A 13,498-nucleotide genomic window follows, 5' to 3' on the forward strand; every position below is an offset into this window, starting at 1 on the left:
GCTCTAATAGCCACAGGATTGCCTGCCTGCTGCTTGCAATAATAGCCTAAGGTAGCAGCTTATGATGTGTGTTTATGCACCTTGGGCTTAGCAAAATGCTTAGCCAACACGTTTTTCATGCTGAGAAGCATTTTGCCTTTAAATTATATGAAACAAACAAACTGCAATTGTTTAGCTGGCGTCGTGTTTTAAGGCGTTTTATTGCAGCATAGATGAAAGTATTGGGAATTTTGTTACATAATATTGTAGTAGATAAAAATGAAAGGATTTGTTAGCTTATATATATATATATATATATGTATATATATATATATTATTATTGAATTATTTTTGTATATAGAGTATCAAATGTTGTTGACGAGTAAACGTTTTTGGGTCTACTTTAATGTTGTTTGAAACAGTGGCAAAATTTTATACATTTGATAAGTATTTCGTGCTGAAATGTATGCTGAAATGCTTAATATCTAAAAGGACTATACTGCTATTCAAGCTGTCTACCGCATTGCCTGCATAATGAAGCCATGATGACTTACTTGACTGCCAAATTCATGTAGGTTAATAGCTGAAATTTCAATAAAGTTTTTATGATTTACGAAGTGTAACATAATTAATTATTAAATGGCATATTTAATTTAATAAATAAATATTTAGGCTTTTTCAATAACTTTAATAACTGCTGCACTATAATTATTTAAAATAGTATCAGTCTTGCGTGGTCAGCCTTTTCTATATGATTTGCTATTGTGACATTTAAAAATTGTTAAGGCTGTTTGGAATTGATGTAGAACTAGTTTATATATTTATATCTATATCTAATTAATGTTTGCGGATTCTATACAAATCAAATTATGTCTGAACAGCTGTCGTGGCTTAATGTGGTTCTACTTAGCCATCTTTGTCATCCTGTTAGAAACTCGCACCTCTACAGATGTCACATATATTTTCACATGCATACTCTTAGCTCTCTCGTCTGTCACTTCGTATAATTCAGTTATAAACCACGCCCACTGGCAACTTTAAGCATATGCGCTTTACAGATGCTCCCCACTCTGCTCACTTCTTTTGTTGTGCAACTATGACAACTGCAGCCTGTCATGGAATCAGCATTTGTAAACAATAAAGTACAAATTGTGGGTAGGCAGGAAATTGCTAACAAGCAAAGCAACAATCAAAAATGATTTCTGTTGCTGTTGATCTCTGTCTGGCTGTCTGTCGCCTTGCCCAACCTCCAGCAGTCAAGTGAGTAGCTGCAATTGTGAGCTTGCGATTATGCCATAGACATAGCATATTTACGATTTACGATATGCGATTTACTTAGACAACCATAAATTAACACCCGGTCATTTGGCAGGCGGGGGCATTAGTTATTCGAAGCCGCCAAAATCCGAGCGATCTATGTGTTTGTGTGTAATGGAATTTTTGAAATTGTCTCACATTTGTTTTACCAGCTAATTGCTTCGACGGAGCTGACATTCTCTTGACTCTTGGCTGCAATCTCCAGATCCTTAATAGGTGTGCGTGTCGCTCGATCGACGGTGCTTAGCTTTTCTAGCTGGCAAACCGGATCTAAGAGTCTCAAGAGTCGGACTGAGTCATAGCTATAGTCGTTCAATGTCGCCGCGTCGTCGTCGCTGGCAGGCGGCGCCAAATCTAGAAACAAAATTGTAAATTATTTAATTGGGAGCGCTGGGGCAACGCCTCTGCAGGCTTCAAAGCTGAGAGCTCACAATTTAGAATTTGTTGCATTCGCTTGACTTTTAGACATTTCTCACGCGTCCGAACGCGAGCTAAGTGATTTTTTTTACACTTTGCCACACAATTTGCACATCAATTGTGGATCAACTTTTTCACTCGCTTTATTGATTAACTGGTTGACTCCGAAAACGGCTTAGAATGCTGTTCTCAACCTGGCTTGGCTCGATGTGGGAGCCATTTGCATATGCATATATATTCATGCATGCATTTGTATTTAAATGCAATCGAGATTGAAAAGTATAACGTGGATGGCATTTGACATGCTTTACATACTCGCACCTATATATATATCTATATGTATCAGCTACTAGATCTCTTACAAATTGAACGCACTTTAGCCCAGTCGCGCTGGCTCGCAGCAAGCCAATGCCAAAGTTGCGTTGACAAAAAAGTACTTTTAATTAGAATACCTGGTACGTACTTGTACGACCATGCATTCGCCTCACCTGCACATGTGTGTGTGTGCAACTGAAACTCGTTATCCGAGATTAAGTTAATTGGATTAGCCAGCAGTTAGCTGCATAGAAGCCATCGCAGGTGGGCAGGGTGCAAATGCAGCCACAGCAGCAGCAGCAGCAGCAGCAGCAGCAGTTCGCATTCAAATGCTGCCTAATTTGTGTTAATTATGACAAATGTTTATGAGACTGCACCAAAACTGTGGCAAATATCTATACATACATGTGTGCGAGGGTCGCCTGAGCACTTTGATTTGGCGTGCACGGCAACCCACAAGGTTATGGCTCCCAACTGGCAGTGCTGCCTGCGCGGCAGAAGTTCGTTGATTTTATAGAAAAATTTATTTATTTAAAACACGTTAACTAGACATATAACAATAAATTACGCATAAATAGTAATATAAAATTAACAAACATAAAGGAAACAGTTCACAAAAAAATCACCTCTTCTATTACATTGACAGCATTCCTCACACGCCTTGCAGATTTCTATAGCTGGCCGCTGAGAACTGATGACCTCGGGCATACATGGGCACCATGTGCTGTTTGTCGCGGCGCACCATCGACTGCACTAGGCTGGCGGAGGCGGTGCCCTGCTCGTCTGAGTCTGAGATCTCCTCGAAGTCGTCTTCGTCCACGTGTTGGGGAAAGAGCACAGGACCCGAGCCCTCCGGACGTGGAGCTCGATGAGTGTGCGCCAGAGACTTGCCGTGCAGCTTCTTGGGCTTCCGCTGGAAGTAGCTGGAGTACTCGGGACGGGCAAAGCTTTTCGTCACGGCCTTGTACTTGTAGTGCTTCAGGCCGGGCGTAGTGTGCACAATCTTCTTCTGGTGTATGTGATTGGAGATGGGCTCGGAGTTCTTGATGGGTCGCGGCTTGGATTGCGAGTAGCTTGTGTGTAGGGACTGCAGAGCCGCTGTTGGCTTATGTAGATAGTTCTGTGGCAGCTCCTTGGGCTGATAGTGCTCGTAGTAGGGATGCTGATGCGGCTGACTTGTGCTATAGTGTGGGCGATACTCCTGGGGCTCGTTGACAATCACCGCTTTCCAGTCGCTCTCCTGCACTGCATAGTTGGGCTGCAGCTTCTGCGAGAACTCCTCCAGCTTGTGTGCCGCTGCTATCTCCTTGTAATAGTTATCCCTCGCCTGCTGCAGTCGATTCCTGATGTCTGGCTCCAATTCCATGGGCACCTGCTTGATGCGTGCATGCGGCTTGAACTCTATCAGGCTGGGTATCTTGGGATGCGAGTGGGTCAAATCCTCAATGGGCTTCTTCAGTGGCTTTATGTCAGAGCTCAGCACAATGTGTTCCTGATCCTTGCTATAATGATTGATTTTCGACTGTGATGTGTCATCGTTGGGGCTGCTTTCGCCTTCGGGCGTCTCCGTAATCGGATGCGAATTGGCGCCCACAGTCTTCACGATGGCATTGAAACCCTTTTTGGCATCTGCTGTGTAGTGCACTGTGCGTATGGAGCCATCTGGTTCCAATATGCTATAATGTCCCTTGACCCCATCACCATCCCTGGACTCCCATTGCGATTTAACGTCCCCCGTGTGCAGATCCTTGACTCCATAGCTAAACGCGTATTCCGGATGTTCCTGCGTGATTGGGTTTATCAAATTAAATAAGTGTTTATATCTGATATGTTTAATAAATAATAGAATATATATTAATATATATATATATATATAAACGTTAATAATAATATATGCTATATAGCATTTGCCTACATAAATAAATCTTTGCCTATATAAATATCTGTGATATATTGAATATGTATGTATGAATGTATGAATGTATGAATGTATGAATGTATGAATGTATGAATGTATGAATGTATGAATGTATGAATGTATGAATGTATGAATGTATGAATGTATGAATGTATGAATGTATGAATGTATGAATGTATGAATGTATGAATGTATGATGTATGCCTGTATGAATGTATGACATGTATGCCTGTATGACTGTATGAATGTCTGACCTGTATGCATGTATGAATGTATGACTGTATGAATGTTGCATGTCTGCCTGTCTGCCTGTCTGCCTGTCTGCCTGTCTGCCTGTCTGCCTGTCTGCCTGTCTGCCTGTCTGCCTGTTTGCCTGTCTGCCTGTCTGCCTGTCTGCCTGTCTGCCTGTCTGCCTGTCTGCCTGTCTGCCTGTCTGCCTGTCTGCCTGTCTGCCTGTCTGCCTGTCTGCCTGTCTGCCTGTCTGCCTGTTTGCCTGTCTGCCTGTCTGCCTGTCTGCCTGTCTGCCTGTCTGCCTGTCTGCCTGTCTGCCTGTCTGCCTGTCTGCCTGTCTGCCTGTCTGCCTGTCTGCCTGTCTGCCTGTCTGCCTGTCTGCCTGTCTGCCTGTCTGCCTGTCTGCCTGTCTGCCTGTCTGCCTGTCTGCCTGTCTGCCTGTCTGTCTGCCTGCCTTTCTCTGCCTTCCCCTGTCTGTCTTTCTCTCTTTCTCTTTTCTTTCTTTCCCCGTCTTTCCCTCTCTCGGTCTCTCTCTCCCTTCTCCCTTCTCCATAAACAAGAATATATTTAATGCATATTGTTGGCTTTACGTCAATACTAAATAAGTAGTTAAGCTATTTCGTATATGTATTAATAACATTATCTAAGTATGCCTTCGAAATGCGTTGACCACACCTATTGCAAAAAAAGTAAAAAATCATACCAAATAAACGCACACGCACTGCTGCTCTAATGCTCCAATGACTGCCACAAAAAAACTATAGAATTTATATATATTCACGACAAAAAGTGGAAAAAATAAAACGAATAAAGTAAGCACCGTTTTGGCTTAGACTTGGGCTAAAAATTGTGTCAAGGCAAGAACGCGCGCTGTGCACAGTTTGAAAGCCACTGGAGGCTGGGTTGGGTTTGTTCTTTGGGCTAGACCATGTCTATATAATGATCTTTTGATCTGCGGCCGACATCAAGTCAAACGACATTTAATTATTAATTGAATTTTTAGATAAAGATTTGCTCTTTTGACATTTTAGAAAGCGAATAGGCGCAGCCTCTACATGGAACTTCAGAACTTTCCATAAAACTCATTTGCTAAACGTTCAGTTTTACATACGTTCGTTTAATATAAATGTGGAGCGTTGTCATTTGTCTTTGTCTCTTTGATATTTTTGCTTGTATTTTATTTGATTTTGTTTTAGCACCTCTGTCCGAGCGGAGGCAAGAGGCGAATTGCAAAGTATTTCGCATGCTTTTGGATTTGGCGTCAATTAAGCGCGGACGTCCATAAATGGCTAGAGTCGTGTCCAGGCCACAGTCTCCAGTGCTGAGAGTCGAGTCTCGACCTGAGTCTGGCAACAGCAGTTTTGCTTTTTTTTTTGTTTTTTGGTTGTTGCCTGCCTATCAATTTGCTTTTGCTGGCTGTCGCTGTCCGAGGAAAACAAATGATTACATTGCGAGTGCGTAACCTGAGCAGCCAAGGCTTGCAAGAAAATCAAATCTATTTGAGAAAAATATTGTTTTTAATCACAGCTACTTTTTTGGAGCTGTGCAGTGCTGTGCTGGTTGCATAAGTGGCACGCGGTAGGCGGAGCTGTTGACCATTGGCCACCCAGGAGTCGGACGCATGAGCTGTGGCCCCAGTTGGTGGTCGACAGAAGGCCTTATTGCTGCATTGGTGGGTGCGTGTGAACTTTGGTTCATAAATTTGCGCGTGCGCTCTGAATTTATGATGGCCTAACCGACTGGCCGACTGGGCGTATGCGCAATACGCAAATGTGCCACAATTATATGTAAATTGCGTATACGCTGCGTTGGCCGTGTGCATCATAGTGACAATGTGGCAACCGACAGATCGTGGGAGACTGCAGGCAACATTCTGATAACCAGCAGACCGACTGTTAGACTGTCAAGCAGGCGCTGGCTCAAATCGCGCACAATCCAAGGCGTCGCACCAGGCGGACAGCTGAGATAGACAGACAGACAGATGGACGGGGCGACAACTTGTTGCTGCAGCACATGAAAAACATTTTAAAATGTTAAATGCGCCTTGTCATAGCTTTACAGTTACAATGAAAACAATTGTCTCCTTGCGCGAGTAGGTGCAGCAAACTGCGTGAGTTTGCCTTATATGGCGCCAGCACTCGATCTCTGATCGTTGATCGCTGAACGATCGGATCGAGTGCGCTGCACGCAAAACGCATTTTCGGCTACCAGCACAAAAGAAAGAAATCAACAATGCCTGAGACCGGGAGGCTGCCAGCCAAGTCGGGCTGGGCCAAACCAGATCACCAGTTGATTTATGTGGGCGACGATCTGTTACACACGCAGCAAAATGTCTTGTGGGTGGGGACGATCATAAAACGCATGAACAACATTCACTTTGAATAGCTAGCAATGGCGAAAAATGCGTTTGCCGCACTTAAATATATATAGAAATACATATATATATTGTCGGTAGTTGAAAGAATTGCGATTTGGCAAATATGCGAAGGCTACAAAACGTTTGAAAAGTTATCAAATTAAGCTAAGCTGAAACGTTTATGTATGGCATTCTGAGTAAAGTTGGAGTGAAATAGGCTCGCGTGAAATGTTTATATCAGTAAGCTGAACTTAGCTCTCTTTACACTCTCACTCTCTCTTCTCCCTTCCCAATCTGAAAAGGAAATATAATCTTTTAGAAATGGGGAAATGTTTCTATATAGAACATATTGCCATAATAATATAAATAAATAATTCAGAAAAATATATTAATTAAATTAATGATGCATAAAAATATATTTCTAATAATATTAATTAAAATAATATAATTAAAATTAAAATGAAAAATAATATGAATAATTTTTGAAATATAATTTATCTTAATTTGATCTTCCATTTCAGTTTCTATTATATAATCTCCTTGCACCCGATCGACTCTTAAATTATATAGTAAAATCATTAATTCTATATAGGCCAGTTTTTCGAGCAAAAACCCCAATTTCCGGCCCATTGTGCGTGACTTGGCAGTTTTTGAATTCGAGAAGCTCGACAAACATATTTAGTTACCATTAGCTGCGGGCTATGCGGGATATATATATATATGTTTATACTTACAAATTGTGGAGCATATTCGATCATTTCGTCATCATCCGCAACGACGACAGGTGCGGCTGTGATACGTTTGCATTCCACTGGGCGTGTCCAGAGGCTGACCGCAAGCAGAGCCGTTGTGAGCAGCAGGAGGCAGCCGGCGCTGGGGGACGGAGGCGGCTGTCGCGTTATCTAAGGCATTTAACAGAAATATGAATGTGCGGTTTTTTTTATCAGTGGAGCGCTTAATAAATGCAACGATAAAACAAGTTGACCAACAGCCAACAGTTAATAAATTGGCTACAAAATTATTACGCGAGCATGGGCCAATTAATTGGCCAAACGGGCAAACAGCCAAACGACGCGTGTTCAGATGCATTGGGACATTTCTCAAGTCCCCAATCCGATTCGGCATGTCATACAGCGTTGTGACAGTTGTCAAATGGTAATGGTAATACGCATACGCCTCGCTGTACCCAAAATTAGGCTCCGCCAGACGCACATTTGTATGTACGATGTGACAGCAATGGCTTCGGCTTGGAGATTGATGGCTTTGCTTAAGACCAGTAGCTTGGATATGAAACAGGTCTGGCAGGATGGCAGTTGACGCCACGTACAATTCAATTCAATTTCAATTTCAATTGCCTATTGCCCGTTGCCTGTTGCCTGTTGCCAATTGCCAATTGCCATTTACAACTTGTAACTGATTTTTAAGTTTTGGGTCTGCCGCAGTTGCAACACTTTTTTGGGCAATTTCTTTTGGTTGCACGATGAAATCTGTCTAATTAGCAGAGCTGTGCCTGCACCAAAGACAGACGCACACACATACAATTAGAGCATGTATATATATGTATAATAATGCAAGTTAATCGACCGCATTAAGATAAATTTGTTAAGACATGTCTGGCATTCGATCAGAATGTGTATACATGTTTTTGCACAAATTGCATTCGGAATTTTTGTCATTCCACAAGCCAAACGTATTTAAATTTCAACAACGACCAGTTTCTGAGATAGAGATATAAATATATTAAGATTTTCATAACTGATTAACTTGGCTATTAGTTTGTTTGTTGTTGCTATTTGAATAAGTCCATATGGGAGTAATAATTCATATGCATTTGATTATTTTCGTTACTTTTCTGAAGCGAAAAAAAAATTGGTGAAATTTTAAATTGATGGAAATAATGTTTTTACTTCAGCAAAAATAAAATTTAATTTATTAATTATATTTAAATTGGTTCTAATAGAGAATACAATTTAATTCCGATTTTTAAGTCTCATTTAACATCTTCTTTCTAGTTCTTTTATTTTGTAGTATATTTTTTATATTATTTTACGGGACAAAACTTTATATTAAAATTCAGATTTGACTATAATTTAAAGTTATTTTCAAGTCAAAATATTAATTATATTTTTTTAACAAATTTCTAGTCTACTCAAAATTCAAAATTTCATATTATATTTGTTAATAGTTCAAGGATACTCCACTTAAACTTGTTTAAATATTTAAATCTTTCTTTTCCAATAAGATGTTCATCTTGGCATATTAAATAAATATGTATTCTATATATTTTAAGCCCTTAAGCTTCCTTTCTGTTAAGTATTAGAAGTATAATAAAAGAAACAAAAATAATTAGAAACTTTCCCTTTTGCTGGACATTCGAGAAATAAATCTTTACAGCTCTCAATGTTTCTTATAAATTTGCACATTTGTATCGAGTTTCAAAATTTATAATGAAACTTGAATGCTAATGCATAAAACTGCATTTGCATGTGGATTGCTTTGGATTTCTGCACTACTTTCACTTTTGGGGGTGAAAGTTTTCGCTCAGCACTTTCGCTCTTATTGAAGTCAAAATTTGGTTCGCAAAACGAAACACAATTGTCAAAAGTTGAACACTTACATAGCAACGCATGGTGCACTCGAATTTATTTAAATATATATATATTTTATGAATATTTTATTAAAAATATTACACACAAAATATGGTTTACGTCACTTCGGCGATTTAAATCGCACGTAAAACGCGTCAAAGTCGCTCGCTGCTCACTGCTCGCTGCTCGTCACACACTGGTTCAATGTCAAGGACAAAAACGTAATTAAAGCGTTTGCGCGACATTGCCAAAGTATTTATAGGCAGACAGAAACGAAGACGACCGGCACAACACCAGGCAGTCCGCCACAGCGTTTTCCCGGCGACAAGATTTTCCGGCCCAACTGGTTCCACAATTGTTGTCGAAGCGATCAAGCGAGGCGGCAGCGATGCGCCAAGCCGAGCCGAACCGAGCTGAGCTGAGCTGAGCAGAGCAGAGCGCGCTTCCTAAGCTACGTCTAATTGACAATTATATGAAACTTCAGCTGCCATCTGCAACTGTGGAAACGAGTTTTCGTTTCGCTATCACCAGGCAGCAGCAGCAGCAGCATCCAAACACCAATTTGGCTGTCTCCACTTTTGGTTTCAACTGCAAACGAGTAAAAGTCGTCGGTGTGGAGCATACAACGCAGCTGTTGACTGGCGTTATAAAATTTATATGAGGCAGGATTACGTTTTGGATTTAACATAAATTAATAGCGATCGGCTTGGGAATTTGCCAGCCAAGTTAATTTAATCCCAGCCATGAGAAACTGCATTCGCGCTCTTGCCACGTTTGTTACCAATAGAAGCTGGCATTCGGCTAAGATGGATGGCTAGCAGCGTGTTAATCACAGCAATCCACTTAAAGTGCCGCTAAAGATCTTAAAGATATGCTTTTCTGATTACATGCATTCCAGAGGACAACTGAATTTTGTAATCGGCATGGGACTGTAATCGTCTTTTTGACTGAATGGCAATGCGGAAAATTCATTTTTTTTATTTTTGATTGAAATTTATCAGAGAAGGGCAATCGGAAGGGTGGGTGAGTGGGTCAGCTTTTTTTATATATTAAGAAAGAGAAGATTTTTTAGAAAATTAAAAAGGGGCTTAAAAGGAAAATATAACACCTAAAGATTTCAGTTATTAAATTAAAATAATTAATTATTATAATTATTTTTTGCGCTTTATGCTTAACATATTCAATTAGATTCCTGTTCTGAAAGTTATGTTAATTCGGTTCGATTTCAGATCAATTACTGAGCAAATGGGCAAATTGTCATTCCTGTTCTATCAGCTACCGACTATTGATACGTCATATATATAGATATTCAAATTAATATAGATATTATTAAATGACAGAATCGGAACACAATTTTGCACGCTTCAATCCGGCTTTAGTTATTCAAATTCATTCATATTAAACACTTTCAGTTAGTTCATATACTTTGTTATTATTTCAATAAAAATTACGCTTAAATTTAGTGTATAAAGCTCATTTGGTCATTTGTTATGTCTGCATATGGATTATAATATATAGGTACGTTTAGATCGGGATAGAGTTCACATTCTGGAAGTCGTCATCGTCATCTAATGCAGCTGCTTTATGCTCACATAGCTGCTGGCGTGGCCGTGGCCGTGTCCAAGATCGTAGCCACCATAGTGGGCCACATCGTTGGCGTAGCCATAGCCGGCGCCATAAATATCGCCATGTCCGTAGCTCTTGTACACCTGTGGATGGTGGGCGTGGCCCAGTTTCTTGACCACTGCATTGAAACCGTTGTGATCGTCGGCTGTGTATTCCACCACACGAGTCGTGCCATCAGCCTCCTTTAGGGAGTAGCTGCCATGCACCTTGTCGCCGTCCCTTGCCTCCCACTGGCTCTTGTGGTCACCTGTGTGCGCATCCTTGACACCGTAGTCGAACTGATATTTGGGATAATGATCTGGCTCGTGCTTGTCATAGCCATGCCCATAGCCGGCATAGCCCAGACCCAAGGCGTCGTATCCGTAGCCGTGATCAATGAGTCCATGTGCGTAGCTCTTGTGCACCGGCTCCTCATGCTTGGTCAGCACGCTGTAACTGGTCGCATGTCCATGGCCATGCGGCGCCGCCAGCGCCAAGCCCAACAGGCCAAATACAAAGACTCCACAGAATGGCTGCATTTTTGCTTTTAGTTGAGAACGGATTGACGATGTGCTGATGTCTGTTGGTTCTTGCCGTTGCCACAAGTCGTTTTTATAGCGCTGCCCACGGCCCATCGGGTGGTCCGCTGCCTCTCTCTTCCTCGCGCTGGGCTCACAGCCATTCACCTGCCTTCGATTGGCTAATTAGTTGTTTATAATTATAGTTTACCTACGAGCGTTGAGCTGCATACGAAATATAATAAATTATATTTTGGCCCATTGTTGCTAAAGAATTGAACAAATTGGAGGGCATTTGCGATTGAAAAGGAATGCATTTGTATCGAAAAGACACAGAAACTGTAAGTTCCACAAAATTCTGTTTTGAGTTTTTTATTAATTGAGATATGGACAGATACAGTATTGTTATGTTTGGTATTTACTAATTAACAAAACAATAATAATAAACCAAAAAATGTGTTATATATATTTATTTTTGTTTATTTATACAGACAAAAATATGATTAATTGAAAGGTGAATTAATAATAGAAAAAAAATTAAGCGGATTTTATAAGAAAATTCCTTTTTTTTTGTAAATTATTTTAAATTTTTTTGTTACTAATAATTCTTGAGTTCTGTTGTGCTTTGCTTCCAATAAATTCAGTTTGTTTTTCATTTTTAAAAATTTTGCTATTCATGTTCTGAAATTGTTATTAATTCAAAGAAAATTCATTATTTGAACTTTGTCTTTATCTTTATTTTTAGCTAGCTGCAGACTTGTGAATGTCGATTGTTTAATTAGAATGCGTTATTTTTAGTATAATTTGCAACCTTCCTTCCTGCTAACGAGCCTATTTTACGTATGTGCGTTAAGAGTGCCCAGCACACCCTTTTGGCAGCTCACAGCATGATAAATCAGCTAACAACAATTAATCATATTTTATGCTCGAAAACAAATCAGTTTCATTAGCCGGTCTTTAGTTTAGCACTAATTCGGAAGCACTGGACCCCCCGCATGCCTCATACTATGGGCATTACTGGCCAAAGCCCCTTCTGCAATGCGTCTCAAGGTCATTTCAGAGTTTTGGCTTGGGCGAAAAAGTAAAAAAAAAAAACAAACCACTTGAAGCTTGGCTTGCAAATGCAGCGAGCCGAGGCATTTGTTGTTTTTGGTTAAAAAATTGAAAGCGGGCCACACTTGTTGATTGATTTCTAACAGCCAAAGCAACAACAACAACAACAACTAGAGCAACAACAATAGTTGTTCAAGCGTTGCGCTGCCTTTGGTCTGTTAACGCCCCATTTATTAATTGTGGTTGCCGTTGTTGAAGTGGATTTTGGGCCGCTTTTAATTGGGCAACGAGCAATCGGGCTAACAAATATTTTGAATACGTTATTTGGAAATGGAAAATTTGCACAAATATTTGAAGCATTTTTTATGGATTTTTTTTTTGTATTTCACTTGTGCCAGCCTATTTAACCTCCAGAAAACTAATTAATTCATATTTCATTTGAGCTCGAGAATGTTTTGTTGAGCTATAAAAAGGTTTGAAACTGTTCGTTTGGCATCACAGTTCCATTTGCGCTTCTCATCAAGCAAGCTCAGCTCTAGAAATCCCGAAAATCACTTCTTTGAAATGGCTCAGAAATTGACTTTGGTTTGTTGCGCTTTGCTGGGCGTTGCGGCGGCCAGCTATCTGCCACATGGTGGCTATGAGCATGGCCATGGCGTGGGCTACAGCATTAAGACGCATCATGAGGCACCCAAGACGTGGCATAGCCACGAGCAGGTGCAGCACTGGGCACCGCAGCAGGAGCAGCACTATCATGTGGCATCACAGCAGGTGCACTGGGCACCACAGCACCATCATGTGGCTGAGGAGGCACATCATCATCCCAAGTATCAGTTCGACTATGGCGTCAAGGATACCAAGACGGGCGACATCAAGCAGCAGTGGGAGACGCGTGATGGCGACAAGGTGAAGGGGGGCTACACCATGAAGGAGGCTGACGGACGCACTCGCATCGTGGAGTACACGGCCGATGACCACAATGGCTTCCAGGCTGTCGTTAAGCACATTGGACATGCCCACCATCAGCCAGAACACAAGTCATATGATCATGCTTACTATGGACATGGCCATGGACATGCCAGCAGCTATGTGGATGTGAAACAGGATACGGGCAGCAAATGGTGGTAAATTGAAACGGAAGCTAACTTTTGATAAAAAAAAAATCCACAAAACCTCTGTAAAAAATGAACGAAAATATAAT

General features: G+C 40.8%; 3 protein-coding genes across 3 annotated transcripts; 1 reads left to right on the plus strand and 2 right to left on the minus strand.

The window, feature by feature from the left end:
- Positions 1 to 2,660: 2,660 nt before the first annotated feature.
- On the minus strand, positions 2,661 to 9,328 carry LOC111605080. The gene is made up of 3 exons (XM_023323413.2): positions 9,151 to 9,328; positions 7,268 to 7,435; positions 2,661 to 3,811 (listed from the first exon to the last, which is right to left on the minus strand). Exons 1-3 carry the CDS (start codon positions 9,160 to 9,162, stop codon positions 2,681 to 2,683), a joined length of 1,311 nt encoding a protein of 436 aa, XP_023179181.2. The 5' UTR covers positions 9,163 to 9,328; the 3' UTR covers positions 2,661 to 2,680.
- A 1,361-nt stretch (positions 9,329 to 10,689) lies between these two features.
- LOC111605099 (cuticle protein 7) lies at positions 10,690 to 11,265 on the minus strand. The gene has a single exon (XM_023323441.2). It carries the CDS (start codon positions 11,263 to 11,265, stop codon positions 10,690 to 10,692), a length of 576 nt encoding a protein of 191 aa, XP_023179209.2.
- Positions 11,266 to 12,778: 1,513 nt separating this feature from the next.
- On the plus strand, positions 12,779 to 13,481 carry LOC111605098 (cuticle protein 8). Its single transcript, XM_023323440.2, has one exon. The coding sequence runs from the start codon at positions 12,862 to 12,864 to the stop codon at positions 13,423 to 13,425; it is 564 nt and encodes a 187-aa protein (XP_023179208.2). The 5' UTR covers positions 12,779 to 12,861; the 3' UTR covers positions 13,426 to 13,481.
- The last annotated feature ends 17 nt before the right edge of the window (positions 13,482 to 13,498 follow it).

Source organism: Drosophila hydei, unplaced genomic scaffold (assembly GCF_003285905.1).
Source record: "Drosophila hydei strain 15085-1641.00,03,60 unplaced genomic scaffold, DhydRS2 tig00000001-arrow-pilon, whole genome shotgun sequence".
Classification (NCBI taxonomy): Eukaryota; Metazoa; Arthropoda; class Insecta; order Diptera; family Drosophilidae; genus Drosophila; species Drosophila hydei.